Raw genomic sequence first — 19,218 nt, 5'->3', positions numbered from 1 at the left:
TAGGATGCATCCTACGGGAATGCGCGAGCATCAACGACGATGACTTAAGGAGTAAAGAACATTTGACGCAGTTGTTCCTAACAAAGTTGCACAAGAGATTCAAGTTCCCCGACCGGGATGATAACATAGAACAACCGTGGGATGATCCGAAGATGAAAAAGATTAACAATCACGCCATGGGCATGTTCAGCAATGATTTGGCCTCCTGGAAAATGAGGGTGAAATGAGATATTGAGGCTGATGAACCCCTGTCCAAGATTCTAGAGGAAAATCCGACACTTACGGAAGAGGAGTTCGAAAAGTTCAAGGACACTTGCGCTAGCGAGGTAGCGAAGGCTAAGGCTGCGAAATTCAAGAGCCTTCAACAAAGGAACACGGGGAAGCATCGCCTAGGAAGCCGTGGCTACCTCGGTAAAAGGCCCATATGGGATAAGGAGGACGCGGAACGTGAAGCCGCGGGTCTCCCAGACCCCTTCGCGAAGTTCACCAACCCCTAGGAGCATGACTTCATCAGGGCCCGCTACAAGTGGGACAAGGAGAAAAAGGTTTTTTACACAGACAAGATCACGAGGAAATTGATTAGACTACTGGAGAAGCAACACCAGCTTGCAGCCGAAAGCCCTACTTCTCCGATGAGGCCTAAGTGGGACACCCCTCTCAACCGGGCCTTGAACGAACTTAAGGGACTCCCTTTGGACTCAGCGGCCGCAATATGGTCGTGTGCACGGTGCTGGAGACGGCGCCACGTGGAAGGTGTTTTACAACGAGGGCCCGGAGGCCAAGAAGCTGAAAACGAAGTTTAGTCAGGCGGACATCAACGCGAAGGTGAAGCTTGCGGTCGAGAAAAAAGTAGCTGAGGACGCGAAAAAAGCAGCCGAGGACAAATATGAGTTGCTACAGCAGGCAGTCAATGCAGCTGTAACTGCCTGCAGAAATGATTTCGCTACTAACTTGGTTCCAGTTATCATCAACTGGGCGAAGGAAAATCCAGACAAGACGGTACATGATTTCCCGATGCCCAGTTTCGTCGGGAGCAACTCCATGAACAACAACACCATCGCACCATCACTTGCTCACACAACCGGGCCTCCTCTCGCAGCCGCTCCCACTCATAGCAGCCCGTCCTCAGTCTCAGGCGCGCTAGGTGGGCCTTCGTCTTTGGCTGAGCTCGACGCCGTCACAGTAATTACATGTCGCACCAACATATATATATATATATATATATATATATATATATATATATATATATATATATATAATATTCCATTTTTGTTGCCTTTCGGTTTGTTTTACGCCACAGACATATGTGTTTGCAGGCGAAAGAAACCCCGTGCACCATACTCTACTTGATCAAAGGCCAGAAGGTGGACGTGGGACAGGGGATGATAATGGACCCCTCTCAACGCACGTTCCACAACCAGACGATCCCCGCTGGGCACTTCAGGGTTAGCTTGACCAGTGTGAAATCGGGGCATGAGGATTTGCCTCCTCCAGTACAGCATGTGGGAGCGGACGACAAGACCCCGCCGCGGATTGGAAGCTGCAAGAATTGGATGCTGCTATGGCTGAAGAATCTTATTCGTCTGGAGCCGGCCGAGAGCACACCAATAACTACCACACATCAACAAGCATGTGCGAAGACCACCACCCCGCCTACGCAATTACCAGCTCCTGTAGTGCCGGGTGAGAGCGGCGGACGACATGATGAAGGGGTGCAATAGTACTGGCTGATGTAATTTCTCCTGTAGAACAGAGAATGGATGATGAGACGGAGGTCGACCCTATGGATTACCTCAATACAAACGCGTATGACTGTGACATAGATATGATGAGTCAACCATATGACGAATCGGTCTATCAGCTTGCTAATGAGGATATGGATGATATGCCCGGGCAGGGTCGTACCATGGATTGCAAAAAGTCTCTCTTCATGAAATCCTCACAGGACACGCCTAAAGATGCCGCCTCAACACAGGCTCAACTAGCCGGGCGTGAGGGTCGTACAATACTTAGCCCGGGAACACTAGGGCAGGGGTTAAGGAAGGGTCTGGAAGGTGTGCCCAAGAAAAAGGAGAGGAAGAGATCGGAGAAGGTAACTGTCTCCAAACAAGCCAAAGCACATAGCAGCCAGACGATGCATTCTGAAGAGCGTGTACCCGTGAAAAGTGCGGTCATGTTCCATCTCACGGGTGAGCCGATGCTACCGCCAAAACTGCTGGAGGCACTATCAGGGGATCTCAGGAGACTGCACGACCATGTGCTGTCGACTGAGAAAAGCCTACTAGCCTCAAAGGATCCAGGATATCTGACATACGCGGCTCGTGTGCCTGAGAGGAAGTGCTACGTCGACACACGGCCCGCGGAGGTGTTCTTCCTGCGGTTTGACCATATCTTTGAGATGTTTCTAACAAGGCGGCTTGATTTTACTATCGTCCGCCTTTTTGCGCTACATATGAGCTCCATCATGAAGAGTGAAGAAGTCTCGCAAATCTGTGTGGCGGATCCGTACTACATGCACGAGTCTTTCTTGAGTCTCGGCGACTTTGAGCGTGAAACTGCTAGGGAGTACCTCCAAAACTTCATGGTACAGAATAAGGACCGGGAAATTGTCCTCGTGCCTTATCATCCAAAGTAAGTCAGTTCCGGATAACCCTTTTGTACATTTCAATCATTCCTTCTCTCTCATATGGGGAATAATTTGAGGTGTCTTTTCCCCGCAGCAACGGGCGCGCCGTCCTTATCGTTCTTTAGCCGCAAGTCTCCCAAGCCGTGTATTTTGACCCTTCCAGAGACTACGAGAAAAAAGACTACACCCACATAATGAATATTCTAGATGATGCTCTCCAATGCTTCAGCTTTAGAGGTGGCCACGTGCAGATCAAGAAACAAAGGAACAAGAAGATGGGTTTCGCGCATAAAACTAACTTCTCCTGCATCCATGTCCCAAAACCAAGCAAGAAGGATGGATTCTACATCGTCCATCTCATAATTCAGTTCAACACGGATCACCAAAAGCTTCGCATTAACAGCAGAAATGATGATCGTATTCACAAGTGGCTAGAATCTCATGGAGAAGCGGATTATAAACTTAGAGATGACTTCTTTCGCATCCAAAGCGACATTGCGACGATCATCATGAAAGAAGTCGTCGATGAGAAGGGGATGTTCCACCACGGCCCTATATCGCGAGCTGACGTCCGAACTCGCATAGGCATGCAACGTCTAGACCTCACGCCGTTCAAGAAGCTAGGGTTCGTCCTCGATGATATGGAAGGATGGAACTTTTAGTGATTTATGATGCCGATGATGATGATATGTGTCGGTTGAACTTGTATACTTCTTGTAGCGATGAAACTTTGTGATATCCACGGTCCATGCCGAACTTGCGTAACGCTACTTTGTTAGTTTGCGTACGATGACCTGCGTACCTCTAGTTAATTAATTTGCGTACTGTATGTTGCATCTAGTAGCTAATCCTTTCTTTTTCGGTGTTGCTCTAGTATATTTTGTTGCATATATATGATTGTACATCCTCTTCATGAACATGCATCTCAACAGGTACCTAGTTTCTTGATGGCGAGATGGAATTGCTATGTCGTGTACAAAGGGAAGGTTCCGGGGGTGTACAACAAGTGGCATGAGTGTCAGGCGCAAGTGAATGGGTTCATGGGCGCCAGCCATAAAGGCTTCAAAAGTAGACAAGAAGGAGAAGCTAGTTACTTGAGGTTCACGCTAGCGCGAGAGAGGACTCGTAACCGCCACCTCATGTACTGCATAGTTCCGCTCTCACTCATAGTAATAGCACTTCTTGAGTATAACTTTGTTTAGATGGATGACGTTGTTGTAGTTGCAAGTATTCGAGACTTGCATGTATCGCTATTTTCGAGATAATGACAAGATATCACTTTGTCTTGGATGATGATTATGATGAGACTATTTGTATGTACATGCTATGATTACATTTGTGGTCTCGCAGACATTTGTATGTGTATCATGATGACATTTCTATGTGCTAAAGATTCTTCTATAAAGCCTGTTCAAATACAAAACAAATATGTCAAAAAAATAACAAAAAAACCTACTTAAATTAGCAGTAGCGAGTGTACAAAAGTTAGCAGCAGCGCCGCGGTAGCAGTAGCGCGTCAAGGTAAAAAACGCTAGAGCTACTAGCAGTAGCGAGCTTCCGCAAACAGCGCTGCTGCTACACTTGTGTAGCAGTAGCGCCGGTGAGCACGCGCTACTGCTATATGTTAGCTGTAGCGCCTTATTAGTAGCGCCCGTCCCCGCGCTACTGATACATCTAAAAACCGCGCGCTGCTAGTCTTTTCCCTAGTAGTGCACCATTGAACCTTTTTATTATTCATCATCTACCCATATACTTGCCTTATACCCGTAAGTCCATTTTTAGAAAATGCTGTTCCGTATCCGTATCCCCTTACCACGAAACATAGATACCCATGACAAACACATGTGAATGTCGACATTGATGCAGTGGAGAAACAAACTGGAGTTAAAAAAGGGCGGGGACAAAAGGGAAAGGGGGCTTGTCATCATCATCACCTGCTGCTGCTGCACCCCTCGAGCTGATCCACGATCCCCTCTACCTTGTCGTAGTCCAGCTGGGGCTGGTTCCTGCGAACATGAGAGCAGAGAAACTAACAAGATCAGTTTGTACCCGAGACAAGAATGACAGAGACCAGATCAGGGAGAGGGGTGCGGACAGCAAGACGGCGATTTCTGTGAGGATCTTGTCGGCGTCGTGGAGGAAGCGTTCCATGACCTCAACGACCATGCCCTTGCGTATGTTCTTGTACTTCCACATCACCTGCAGCTGCAAGTATTACTGATCCACCGTACCCTAGACCCACCATGGCAGAGCAAAGGTCAGTTAGCCAGCCGGCCAAAACCGATCGAAAACAGTGATGCTCAGCGATTCCAGCCCACAACCACACGGTCGGGGTGTAGATTAGACGTTGATGGGAGGGGAAGAGGCTCACCTCAGCGAACTTGGACGCGATAAGGGCGTTGATCTCGGCCCTGATCTCGGCGGCAGACATGGACTGATAAGTAATTCCAGAGTTTCCTACTGCGACTTATACGGAAGTCTCTACAATAAAATGTATGGACTTCGGTCGAACTTGCAGCTGAACCACGTAGGCAAAGCTCGTGCAATCCTCTCAGGTGCGCAAACGAGATATTGTTGTTACACAATAGTATACCTATGATACACAAGGATGCATTGATGGGCCCTGACTCCGGAATTGGCTAAATGCCAATACAACCCGAGTTAGTTTCCATATAAGTGATTCAAGATTAAAACCTTGATACACCTTTCGGAAGACTTAGAGTCTAACGAATACTTATGGAACTTAAAACTGATACGGATAAAATGTTTTATCCATAAAGCTCGACTTGTTGCAATAACAAGTTCAAAGAGTTGACTACGGTGGGGTTGTTTTCATCGTAGCGATGCTTAAAGTCGGTTCGGGTTGAACTAGCAATTAATACATATTTCAATCATGAGATATGAAACATGGATGATAAAAGGATTTCCATCTGATGGAAATGAAACCTAGGACTTTTATGTGATACAGTCCAAAGTAATTTGTCGATCCAGAGGATGCTAGTAGGTATGCAAACTTCAGAGATCCAGCGATGGACAGAAGAGAGCAAAATGGAGTTGGAATCTTCGTGGTTTTGATGAAATGGTCAAAAGGGGTTTTGACTTCATAAATGGGTAACGAAGATGCTTGTAATTCAAGAAAGTAAGTGGGAGCGCAATAATATTTCTGAAAACCTTGTGTGCTTGACACATTGGTAATTGGAAATAAATTTCTTGACACGAATTAGGACTTCATTTGAAAAGGGGTTTTTCGATGAAGTACTTAGGCTAAATAGCCTCAATATTAGGCATGATGATCTATGGAGATAGATTTACCTAATGGGGCTAAGAAATGAATACATATTGACAAGATGCTAAAATCTTTTAGCATTAAAAACGCCAAGGAGTGATTCTTGCCGAAGTCACATGGAAAGAGTTTTTGCAAGACTCGGTGTCCCAAAAACACTGATGAGCAAAATACATGATGGAGATTCCACACACTCTTGTGTTTGGATTAATCATGTATTCCATGGTATGTAAAACAACCAGATATGTCCGATACTCCAAAAGTGTTTCGAGTATGGATACCAAAGTGATCAAAGTACTGATCGTGGGACAACAGTGAAAGATGTCATTGAGTACTAGAGTAAGTACTGATGACATGTTTTCTCACAAGCGGAGATCATGAAGTGTTCGTTGTAAAATGTTACATCGATACAATCTTCATCTTTTCTCCTTGCAATTTTCGATCTAAGTTAAGGGTTTTTGTGTGATACACAATATGGTGGCACGGTAGTTGGAAATTGTTCCAAACAAGTTACTGTGGCGAATTCTATAACAAAGGCAAAGTATGTTGCCGCTTTTGAAGCGACAAAGAAGATGTTGAATCATATAGTTCATTCATGAACTTAGTATGGTTCCAAGATGGCTTTAGTCAATGGGACACGACTGCAGGTAGTTGCTCCATAACTCAGTCTGAGGAATCCAGGTTCGACCTGTGATTCGCATACATACACATGTGGAATAATAAACGATAAAATGTATTCCTAGTCTGGCCTCTAAGACTAGCTCAAGTGTTGCATGATGGTTCTGTTTTCCTGATCATGGGCATGTCTATGCCAGCAACTTTGAGGGCACAATGTTAGAGGAACATTTGTGTTGAATCGACCCAAATTGATGTTATGCTATGAGATACATTCGTCACAAGTTAATGGTTAATAACACAGGAAGTTAATGTTTGCATAATTCCTTAGACCATGAGAGTATCAAGTTTCTTCATGCTTGATTCATGAACTTTGGGGTTTGTTAAACGTCATCCGTAACTGGATGGCTATTACGGCGGCTTACGGGTTCATGGGAAAGTATGTCAAGTAACTTGATAGCTCAAGATTGGGATTTGCTCCTCCGTCGATGGAGAGATATACTCGGGCCCTCTCGGTGTAACGGTATCCATCATCGTCTGGCCAGACACAGGGTGATTTGATCACTGGTATGCCGGAACACGAAAACGAGAAAAGAGAACAAAACCGGTAATGAGGTAACTTGCATAGTGGACAAAGTGTTGGCCCACGGGGATGCAATAAATCTCACCTCAGGTGTTTGTGACATATCGCGAAGCAACAGGAATAGCACACGGCAACTGGAGGTTCACTCGAATATTCATTCGTGTGGGTATAGGGGTCAATATGGGTGTCCACGGCTCCGATGTTGATCATTGATCGGAAGGGGTTCCGAGTCATGTCTATACTTCACCGAACCTATAGGGTCACACACTTAAGGGTCATCTATCTGTTGAATACTAGACAGGGAGTCTGAGAGAAAATCACCGAAAAAGTTTCGGACACTGGAAAAGTTTCGGACAGCGGAATCGTACCGCAGAGAGAGGTCATCGGATGAGTTTCGATGATACCGAAAAGTTGTTTCGGGATATACCATTAAGTCAATTTGGTTTCGGCAAATGCCTGATAATTCTTGAAGGGTGCCAGAATCATTCTGGAAGCTTTTTGGAATTTTCTGAGATAAAAACCGGAAATGTTCCGGAGCTGCCGGAGCCACTTCAGATGCGTTTCGCAGATGAAAATCACTAAAACCGGAATTGTTTCGGAACGCGTTGAAAATTATTATGGTGGGTACTGGAAATGTTCTAAGCCCACATAAATATTTTCAGTTCGAACGGACGCTGAAAAATGTCGTCGTGAATAATGAAAGTGCTTTTTGGGATATTTTATGGTAAGTCACCTTTTGGGATATTTCCAAAAGGCTTCTAGAAGGGCTTGGGGGCCAAGCATGCTCCTCATTGGGGCCCCCCAAGGGGGTTGGCCGGCCACATGTGTGGGGCTCCATGGAACTCCACTTCCCTCCCCATTATGCCCTTCATGTGTGACATTTGCATGGGCATTTTGGGTTTTTGTGAGCCATCCCTACCCCTTGGCTTTCCTATAAATAGAGGAGGAGTGGGCAGCCCAAAACTGATCCCCTTTGCTCTCATACAAGTGCCATGCAATGATCTGGCTTCTTCTCTCCCTCCCAGCGAAATAGTTTCGTAGAGCTGAAAGGCTGTCTGGGTTCCGGCAGGAACTAGTTCTGGACGGCAAAGCCCTGCTGCATAGATGACACCGTATGTGTGCAACTCTGTAGAGAGATCGTAGTTTCGGTCTTAGTTCGTGAGTGCCTCCCGAAGGTCTATCCGTGTGACCGTCCGAGTTTTGAAGGTCCTCCCGAAGGGCTGTCCGAGTGACCGTTCGAGTTTCGAAGGTCCTCCCGAAGGGCTGTCCGCGACACCGTCTGGGGGGGCTGTTCGACCGTCTCCCGGAGGGTATACATCCTCGCGGTTGGGACGTTGTAAATCCTAGCTGCGGGGATCTGCACCGCCGTTCGTCATCGACTCTATTTCCCGCCGCGCTACGAGTCGGTAACGAAAAAGATCAAACCATGTATGCAGTCTCCATAATAGTCCTGGGCTGGTGCGTAGGTCAGAAATTTTTTGTTTTCTGCTGCGTTACCCTACAGAGCAGAGGTTGTATAGCTGGGCTCACGAGGGTCTCTCACGTAAGCGTTTGGCTGGCAGCTAGTGCTGTATTAGCTGTACTGCTGCGATGCATGCATGCATGGAGCCACCGGTTGTGTGTCCATGGAAGCGAGCGTCGGTTACTGGTCGACTCGAGACGGCCGTCGAAACAAGATTGTGGTATGGGCTCTGCACACCGACGCCGCTCCCAAAATGGGCCAGTCCGTACATTGCAGAACGAACAACTCAGTCTGCTAGCTTTCTTTTACACTGTAAAATTTCTTTTACTAGTGAATGCCTAAGCATTGTTAGGGTATAGAATGCACATAAAAAAATTAAGACTGTCTTTAAGGTCGAAGCTTATTTCTTCCTCATACGTCCGGGTGTATTATGATATCTAACAGGCGCCCAACGAACTCTCCAAAATTCAACCGTGATAATCCGGCCTACCCCAAATCCAACCCATATGTGGAGGAGAAATATGATAGTCCAGACTATCCGCCATGTTATCCTCACACGCGGTCCGAATACAAAAGTCCTAGCCCATAGTGCACCCTTCGTTTTTTCCTGCAGGACCCACCCCTTCTCGCTTAGTTTCCCGCTGTATTGGGACATTTATTGCTAAAGCCCTCTCCTTTATATCCGAATGACACCCACCTCATCGCCATGGCGCCCTCTCTCCTTCACATAGTAGAGTCGCCTGGCCTGCTCTCTGCCATGATCCCACCACACGTGTTCGTGCCGATCCGCCACTGCCATCATGGGAACGAGGTGTGTTGGCTCCCAGACAAGAAAGCGAATCCGTTGTCTCCTATATCATTGCCACGTTGTAACATACAGCTGAATGTCATCCATTACCATCAAACAAAAATATGATGTCCATTGTTGGCCATATGCAACTGATACGCCATTGTGTTTGTTATTAAATCTTCAAGCAATGCATTTATCTGGTTTTGGACATTTAGTTATGACAATTCTAGATCAGAACTGCAGATATTTTCATGACCGATTAATGTAAGTCCCCATAAAACTTTGCTATTTGCGATGGAAGATCCTCCATACGCAGTTCAAATGTTTGACATCACCACATTAGTGAGCGAACTGTCTTTCTCCACTGTGGTGGCACTTGTTTATTCCTAAGAACTGGATTCATGTTATTTACAAACTACAAATAGAAGAATGGTATATACAAAATATACTAAATTTATTCCATCTACAAAAATCAAATCGCAGAAGCATCCATGCTAATCTGCATCGCCCTCAGATAATCTTGCATTTCCAACTTTGTTTTCAGATGAACGGCCATCATGTTGAGCTATACGAAGCGGACGGCGACGGGCCATGTTGTTCCCTACCCACCGCAGCCCACTTCCAAACACCACCATCCCTGTTCACTGCTGGGCTGCCGGCCCCAACTCTCAAGCCCCTGCTCATCCTCGAACCGGTGTGCCCACGGATCGACACACTGCGCCAGTACCCGCTACCGTTGTGCTATTGTAGTATGTGTGATGAAAAAATGTAGGAGGACAACTGCGATGTGATATGAGATGAGGACCAGCTAGAGACAATATGATTAAAAGAATGAGTTTACTCCTACGCGCCCGAGCGCTACAACGCTCGATCCTAATATTTTCAGCCCCCCTGATTTCAAAGGGTGGGGGGGCCGGTGTGCCAAACCTTCTCCCCTTAATTACTTAACCAGGAAAGTTTTGACGCTGTCTGTAACCGGCCGCTCCAACGCGCGGGCGATCAGATAGCCAAACCCTTAAAAGAAAACATCTTTCCTGTGGTAAGTGTAAAACAACCATTGCAAATTAGGCGGACTAAGATGAAAAATTCAAGTTTAATTATGGAAGCATGACACTTGCAATATGGCTGATAGAAGATTATTGTAAAAGAAATATTCTACTCCCACTGTAAACAAATATAACATCTTATATTTATTTACAGAGGAATAAATGCTACGATGAGATGCAATAATACAGCAAAAAAAAGAACAATTGTTTTATGCTTCCCTAAATAAGGTCTCCCATGACACGTTTCACCAATGAGTAGAAGACAGAGTGAAAACTCATATACCATGAAAATGATCTCTACCTGGCCAGAATTTTATGTATAACAGTAACTGGCCCAAAAAGGTAGATAATCTAGAAGTTCAAAAATTGAGTTCTCACAGAAAACCATGTATTTAACTTTAGTGAAAAGGGTAACAACAACTGAACTATGTTCAGAGGCCACTCAATGATGATGATACCTTTTGATTCCAAATTCTACAAGCATTTTACATACTGCAGCTATGCCCGGGTATTGCTACTATTGCACTTGATAGAGATAATCCGATGTGACTCCAATCAAACAACCTGTCCCCGGGATCAACCAGGTCTGAACCACCACTGCGATGAGCAGTAACAACAATCGCAATGCCCTGTTCGTGATTCAGGGTAGTCTAAATAACGATGTGGCCTAGGAGTAGTATGTTGTTTCATCAATCATCGTTGTTGCTATAATTGGCGATTTAATTAGCAAGGACTTTTTGTACCAACTCAAACATACCTAAGCCAGAGATGCTCTTCACGCCGCCCCACGAATCGATAGCTTTGTGGTCCCTGGATGTGGCCCCACAGACTATCCCCTCTATTTTTCCCCTCCTCCGGCTACTGCTCGTCTTTTTTTGGAAAAGGGGCGCAGCCCCGGCCTCTGCATAAGAAAGATGCATACGGCCACATTTATTAAAAGCAAATAGGTCCAACAAAGGTCTGTAACTCCGTTACATACTTGTCCGCAAAGGGCTCACAAAGAGCATCAAAATAGAAGCCACATCCGGCAATCTCTACTATTAAAGGAGGATCGAACTCGTGATGGTTCGACCACATCCCCACCTCCCCCCTTCGTACGACAACCATCGCGCGCGAGGGCTATGCCCGCATCAGCCCAAAAATCCAACTCCAAATCAGCACACGCACAGAAAACCACGACCAAGAAAAAAACAGTTCGGCTCAACCCACAAACGAGATGCATGGCATTAATGCGGTAAGAAAACACTGGAAAATAGCCACGACCGACTCCCCACGACGCACGCCCCAACTCTCTCCAACCCCCTCCTCTTCTTTCTTAGTTGGAGTCAGCCCAACACCTCCAACCCCATCGATTCCAATCTCATCTCTCCCGAGAAACTTCAGTGGACTCGGTCGTGGCAACGAGGGGTGATGGCTCGCCCTCTCACCGTTGAGTCCTGCTCCGTCTCTGCCCTCCATCCACTTGCTCCAAGATGTCTTCCGCGGCCGGCAGCTTCCCCGATTTGGGGTTGTGGCAGCTGTGAAGTATGCGAGGAGGGTGTGCGTCCTCCTGTATGAGAATCCGACGGGTCGTCTTCATCGCAGGCGGCTACGGCGAGGACCAACAGCTCGAACTTGACGCCCTTTGCCTCCGTCAAGGACAGTGTCACAGGTGCGTAGATCTTTGATCTTTTCCTTCGATGCCATTGTCTGATTGTCTCCGTTCCTGTGAAACCAGTATTCCGCCTGGCCGGCGCTTTCGCTCGATGGCAAAACGAACACATAGCAAACCTGGTTTGCCTTAAGGGGTTAAATCAGCTAACAATGTAGCTAGCTAGCTTTTCCTTGAGATGGATCCAATTGGTGGATTGATTGATCGACTAGCAGGTGGATTCTATTGATCGACTAGCAACGCACGCGCACACTGGTATGTGACGTATTTACTGTTTATACTTCAACTCACGGTGATAAAACCTAGGAGCTACATGTATCACCTTTCTAAGTAGAATTAGAATTTCTATATTACTTTGGACAAGCAATCGTTGGTGAAATCTGGCTATATGCATGTGAGATCTATAGGCACCCAACAGAGAGAACTATCAAGCTGCTGATTTCACCATTTTATCTAGAGTTCTAGACTCATTGTGCTAATTCAAGTAGTGCTAAGCAATCATCTAACCTAACTATTAGTCTATTACTAGATTTATTGATATAGTTCATGTTTTGCTGCTTTTCCATTTTTTGCGAATGGAGCGGATTCTGAAATCGCATGTGTTCAATTAGGTTTTGATCGGTCAGCTTGAGTAGTAATTGTTTTTATTGTCCCATTTGTTCTTTCATATAGGCTACCTTGCTATGTTGTACTATAAGATACTTCATATAGGAGGTCAAGCTTAAGGTACAATTCTCAACTTGTCGAGAATCATGATAATCATGATATTTGCCTGCTTCAAAATGCTCCCTGAGGTGTTAGTTGGCAGTCCTCTGAATATTATTTGTTTGTTGTTTTTTTTACAGAATTTGACCATTTGTGCAGGCTTTCGTTCATCATGGATCGACCTTAGTCTTAACGATTACCCTATCAAACATGCAACCCCTGTGATGTGGTGCTCAATCCTGCTATTTCTTAGTCCATTAGTTTTTATGCGTTTTAACCTCAGAGATTTTATTAATTTTCAGTTGGTTTCTAACTAGAGATGCACATAAATAACTTTGTTCTGATTTTCATAAAAGAAATATGGCATGCACCTAGCTAGAGGTTATTGACTACATGTTGCAACCCATTTTATTATGTTGGTCTTTCTTGACACCATTTTCTATTGTAGGTTATTGAACATAAACAACAAGAGAATGAACAGAAGTGTGTTTGGGTGAGGCCCGGATACAACATCTCACTTCTTGTTTTTGGAAATCATATATACTTAATTCCAAGAGGTCACCAGCTAAAGGGATGGTACAATATGATTTATTTTTTTGTCACTAAGCTTGACAATATCTCACCAACTGTAGCAGTAATGTGACTCGATCTGTAGGTTGTGCTTGGCAATGAAATAGAAATTTTTCTGCTAAGGTATCGAGGTACGGACAAAAATATTGCCTGTTTTCGTTTGTATGGTTGTGGTCATAGTCTATTTTATGCCTGTATAATTTTCTGTGGTTGTGAACTATATTCAGCTCCACGTAGAAATCAAAGATTAATCTTGTTTAATCCTTTGAGTGTATACTAAAGTTCCTGTTACTCTAGCAAGCAATTAATTGACTTACCGAAGAACTACATGGAAGAGAGATATGTTTGATTTGTTTTGAACTGATTGCAAGAAATATATGTATGGCACCTACAACTCTGTTCTCAAAACATATAGGAAAATGTATGGAGATGGCACGCCGGCCGGAGTTTTGGCCGTTCGCCCGCTACCACGCGCTCCTGTTTCCGCAAGTCCCGCAAATCGCGCTGCCCTGCTGCAGGCCAATCTCATCTGCGAGGCCGCTCTCTACCCTTGCATCCCCACCCCCTCCCCACCCCCTGTTGCAGCCCAATTTCGCCGGCGAGGCCGTCGTCCACCCCCGCATCGGCCCCTACCTCGCTGCAGCCCAATCTCACCGGTGAGGTCGTCGTCCTTCGCATGGCCGGCGATTCTCCTAGCTCACCATCTCCAGTTCCTCTCCGCACAGCCAGCGATAGCTCCTAGCTCACCATCTCGGCGAGGTACACCCAAGGCACGAGAAGCTGTGACGACGGGGTGCACCTGACATGGGGATGGGATGGGCGAGGACATCACCGGAGCTGCAAGCTACAACCGGCATCACAAATTGCTACAACCGGCGTCCTTGTTCGCTACATGCTATCATGAAGATGCATCCCGTGGAACAAAAATCTACAACTCGCTGACCATTTTGCTGCAAGCGGCGAAGGTGAAGATGCGGACAGCGAAGGTGAGCATCGGGGATGCGACGATGGGCCGTGGCCTGTGGAAGCTGCAAACTCATGCGCCAGTGCTGCAACCGCCCTAGAAAAAGCTACAACCAGCGGCCAGTTTTTGTTGCATCGGCGACGGTGATTTTTTTGGCATGTGAGGTAGATGACTGCTACTGGCGACCAAGGAAGATGCATCCCGCTGGAGAAAATGCTACAACCGGCAACAGAAAAAGCTATATATGTTGCAAGCGGCGATGTTGAAGTTTTGGCCGCCGATGCTACGACCAAAAAAGCTGGAACCGACGATTTCTTTTGCTACCATCGTCGGAGCAAAAAAACGTGACATCGGCGATCCAAGAGAGGTTGTAACGACGAGCAGCTGGGTACTGCGACGAGCGGCAACGGTGAGGGAAAGGACGCGGGTGCTTTCGCGTCTCGCCGGAGCACACACTCACGGTGGCTAGGGTAGGGACATGTCACTGGCGGATCTGAACCAAGACCCGTGCGCGGGGCAGAGGGGGAAGAAGATCATGACATGGGGGAAGGCGGATCGGACGGCCCCTGCCTGCTGGATCGGGCGGCAGGAGGCCGACCGGCCCAAATTTGGGTTGGCGCGCCGGCGCGTATCACCGCTCAAACATATTGTTATGAAATATTTGATTTATTTTGAGCAATGTCTCATGTCTAAGTCTATTGTTGCGTGGCAACGCACGGGCATTCAGCTAGTGCAACATAAAGATAGAAAAACTAATTGCCTATCCTATTACATGACCGCCATCCAAATCGACTGAATATAGCGTGAGCTACCATCTCCCATCGGGCAGATCCAGTAACCAAATGCTCCCTGGCCTCCGTCTGAGTGAGTAGCGACCACAAACGGATCAACGTAGTAGCCCGGAAGATGACCTGCAAAAAATGAGTAGTTGTTGTTTTTTTAAAACCAAATCATTCCTGCAGTTCCAGGCTGCCCAAAGTAAAGCACATACTCCTACACGAATGTGTTTAGCTGTTTGGGTCTCTATCCCATCCAGCCACGTCCAAAATAACATGTTGATATTATTCGGAGGAGTAATATTAAACGCAATGTGAACAGTCCGCCAAAGAACCTTCGCCATAGGACAATCGAGGAAGAGGTGTTTGAGAGTCTCGTCTTGATCACAAAAACTATATCTCTTAGAACCGGTCCAGTTGCGCTTTGTCAAGTTATCCTTGGTTAAAATAACTTGTTTATGTACAAACCAAATAAACACTTTAACTCGCAGAGGGACTTTGACATTCCAAACATGTTTGGAGAAGGGAATAGAGCTAGAATTGATGACATCTAAGTACATCGATTTAACTGTGAACTCTCCATTCTTGGTTAATTTCCAACTCAACGAATCCGAACTTTAAGCAAGATGCACAGCCATCAGTCTTCTCATCAGATGGAGCCAGGCTTCCCAACGCGCTCCGGCAAGAGTTCTCCTGAATTGGATATTAAGGGGAGCGGTCTTGAGAACAGTTGCAACGCGCTCCGGCTACTGCTCGTGGTGCCGCGGTACTCTTATAAGAGGGTCACGCTTAATATTTCAGACCGAAAAGACATGCTTAACATGTCGAAATATGGCGATTTGCTACACTCTCGGTACAACAACCAACAACAAGACTTGCTTATAGAGAAGAACGAACACAACATACAGCAAAACATAGTCATTAGAGGACCAACCAACCAGGTACAGGTCTTACACACAGCCTGTAGGTGGGGCGGCAACACATCCACGACACAGTAGAATATGGACTTGATTCCTCTTAGAAAAATGAATATGGACTAGAGAAACAAACATCAACACAGGACAACAATTTTAGTTCACAGGATTACGAGCCCAAAGTTCTGACGCGAGAATATTCATTTAAGTTTTACACACACACACACACCGCCTAGTGCCAGACAACCTTCGAAAAAGCGCCACATCCTCAGAGACACATGGACACCACAACGCAAGGATTGCATGGGGCCATGCTCTTCCCCCTTCACTTGCCGCTACTTAGGAGTTAGGACCACATACCGCAATCTGCTCTTCGAGCTGCATCAAAAGATGAATAATAGGTCAATTATTAAGACAAGTACCTTCTGAAAAATGATTAAGAATAAGTCTATGGGACATAATGGTGCTCAAGTCACATGGTTTCACTAATCAGCCATGCTACAAGTTGGATAGTTTTTTATTTTGGCATTTGGCGAAGCTTAATTGCTGGGAAACAAGAAGTTCTGCCACTTTTTTAGAGCTACCATGTACATCTACCAAACGTGATGACAAAATTGCAGGATAATCATCCAACGGCAAAATGAGACTTTCCAGTACCTCCAACTAAGTGCTCGAAAACCAAACGTCAAAAGAATAAGATGAACGATTTAAGATTGTTCCCTTTTCTCTATCTTAATATGATAAATCTGTGGGTTATAAAACTAGTGAGAAGTTGGTATCAAATCCAACATTAGGCACATAAGGTGCTACCTCGATCATGACCTCCAACTCATGTCGCACAGTAAGGAACTCGTTCTTAACAAGAGCCAAGGACACGAGGCACCTGAAATAATGCAAAAAATACCACACGGTCATATTCGGAAGAGGTTAACAGAACTGAGATGAAATGCCCTATATTTCAAAAAAGAAAAATCTCTAGCCATATAAGAATTTAGTTGTGCTGTAAACAGAAGTCTAGAGCCAAGAAATTACAAAAGAATCATCAAAGATTAGAATATTCAGATAATGAACCGAGTAATATCAACAATGTGAATGCAGATAAAGCGAAAAAGCAAAGCATGGTTACGTCTTAATAATGTTAGATTGGTATGAGCTGTAAATAACGACCTAAAAGACAACATGAGCTGGCAGGTTTAAATAGAGACATTGAAAAATAATGCTGCCAATAATTATTGTGTAACATATGTAATAAGCTATTGAGTTCTGACCCTTCTTTATAATTTATGGCATAGAAATTGCCGAAGTGCATGCAGGCGAGGTTCACTTGCTCTGCACCAACACTGAAACATGCAAAAAAAAAATGCGGATCAGGAAATTTGGAACTTATTATAAACTGAGACGTCAACTCAATAAAATTCTCATGGAGCCATTTCGTATCAGGACTGTCAACTCAACAAATTATTTGATGAACCAGAAAAATCACCAGTGGTGTTAAAATAGCAGATCAGTAGTACCAGAAATATTTACAAAATGACAATGTCTTTCTTGCCGGACCATAACATTGCCATGAATACCGAAAATTCTGCTACAGAAAACACAAATAAATTCACGTCTTCTAATTTTGGCTATACGACAGCCAAATAATGCCCATGACGTACACACCCGCCGTCTGACACATCTGAATAGAAACAACAACATTCAGGTGGAGAAATTGAAAAAATGGCCATTAGCCTTATGTAGAATTGTAGATCATCAATACCAGCCATACTTTGTTCATTGTCGACCTAGAATAATGACACTACCTAAACAGAAGACTCAATAGTAGAAGAAACATTCGGAAAATGACAGAAGTTGCCCTCACCAAGCTATACTGTTGCCATTGGCAAGAGTACCAACAATTCCATTACATTTGATATAAAACCAAATTCAACTCTCCTATGTATGGCTAATACAATGGCGGCCGCAAACAACACGAACCTTATGTGGTCATGCCCCATGAGGTACACACCCTATGCTGACACACCCGAATAAAAACAGCATCAATGTCGTGGACAAACAATAAAAACCACCGTGAGTGATACGCATAGCAGGATATCATTGATACCCAAAATGTTCACAAAAACCGACAACTTTATACTCATCATGCTGCTGACGTTAACTGGGATACCGGTAACTCGGTTACAGGAAACACGACTAATCTCGACTCTTCTAATTACGCATATGGGACAGCGCAACCGACATATAAATATCCCTTGCCATGTACAATAAACAAATCTGAATCACACGACATCGACGCAGCAGGCAAACAAACATAGAGTTAAAAATAAGCAGGTGGAAGACAGAGAAACGGTTTATGATGGTCATCACCTAGAGGTGCACCACATGAGCTGCTGCGTCAGAGCTTCCACCTCGTCAAAGTCCACTTCGGGCTGCTCCCTGCGATTTCCAGAGCAGACAAGTTGACTCAGTACCAGAGACCGAGAGTAGAGGGAGAGATAGAAGGCGGCGGTACGGACATCAGGGTGTCGATGTCGTCGATGATCTCGTGGGCATCATTGATGAAGAGGCGGGAGACCTCGGCGGCGGTGCCCTCCTCCCGCAGCTCCTCGAACGTGTCCTCGTCCACCACACCCTGGATGGATGTCGAACATGCCAAGGCAAAGTAAAATGCCAAGTCAGGCCAAAATCAACGACCACACGACTAGAAGGGAGGGGAAGGGAAGGGCCTCACCTCGGTGTACTGTGCCCTCAGTGCTGCGGCTGCCATGGCAAGACGAGGAGAGGTCTGGCGGTCCGGAGGACTGAGCAGTAGAGATGGGGGAATTCGGCTGCGGAGTGCACGAGGACGGGAGGAGGAGAGGAGGTTGTATAGCTGGGCTCACGAGGGTCTCTCACGTAGGCGTTTGGCAGGGAGTGTTGTACTAGCTGTACTCCGTCGTCGGCCGGGCGCCATTAGTTAGCTTGGAAACGGCTCGCGTACGTACTGCGTGTGATGCATGCATGCATGGAGCCACCGGTTGTGTGTCCACGTGTTCATGGAAGTAGCGTATGTTCCAACTTTAGTCTCTTTTCCTTTCAAAAGAAAACTTTAGTCTCTTTTTTTATGTTTTTATAGGCAAACTTCGAAGCTTTTTATTGCACCTGCACATAGTGAATAGAAGACCATCCACACTCCTCTGTCTCACTCAAGTGAATTGCTTTGAATAGCATTCTGCCACTTTTTGGCGACTTGC

General features: G+C 45.6%; 1 protein-coding gene across 1 annotated transcript; it reads right to left on the bottom strand.

The window, feature by feature from the left end:
- Window positions 1–16,008: 16,008 nt before the first annotated feature.
- Window positions 16,009–18,872, bottom strand: LOC119318992 (histidine-containing phosphotransfer protein 2-like). Its single transcript, XM_037593524.1, has 6 exons — window positions 18,717–18,872; window positions 18,502–18,617; window positions 18,353–18,421; window positions 17,254–17,325; window positions 16,796–16,868; window positions 16,009–16,363 (listed from the first exon to the last, which is right to left on the bottom strand). The coding sequence occupies exons 1-6, from the start codon at window positions 18,750–18,752 to the stop codon at window positions 16,325–16,327; spliced, it is 405 nt and encodes a 134-aa protein (XP_037449421.1). The 5' UTR covers window positions 18,753–18,872; the 3' UTR covers window positions 16,009–16,324.
- Window positions 18,873–19,218: the final 346 nt, after the last annotated feature.

The sequence above is a fragment of the Triticum dicoccoides genome, chromosome 1B (assembly GCF_002162155.2).
Source record: "Triticum dicoccoides isolate Atlit2015 ecotype Zavitan chromosome 1B, WEW_v2.0, whole genome shotgun sequence".
NCBI classification, from domain to species: Eukaryota; Viridiplantae; Streptophyta; class Magnoliopsida; order Poales; family Poaceae; genus Triticum; species Triticum dicoccoides.
The sequence above is the reverse complement of the archived record's forward strand: the minus strand, read 5'-3'. Positions and strand labels throughout refer to the sequence as shown.

Bases quoted from the DNA above. Each gene is read 5' to 3' on its own strand.
- LOC119318992 (XM_037593524.1), bottom strand. From the start codon at position 18,752: ATGGCAGCCGCAGCACTGAGGGCACAGTACACCGAG. The intron at 18,618-18,716 runs GTGAGGCCCTTC...ACATCCATCCAG, and splicing joins TGAGGGCACAGTACACCGAG to GGTGTGGTGGACGAGGACAC. The intron at 16,364-16,795 runs GTAGCACCTTAT...CTTTTGATGCAG, and splicing joins AGTTGGAGGTCATGATCGAG to CTCGAAGAGCAGATTGCGGT.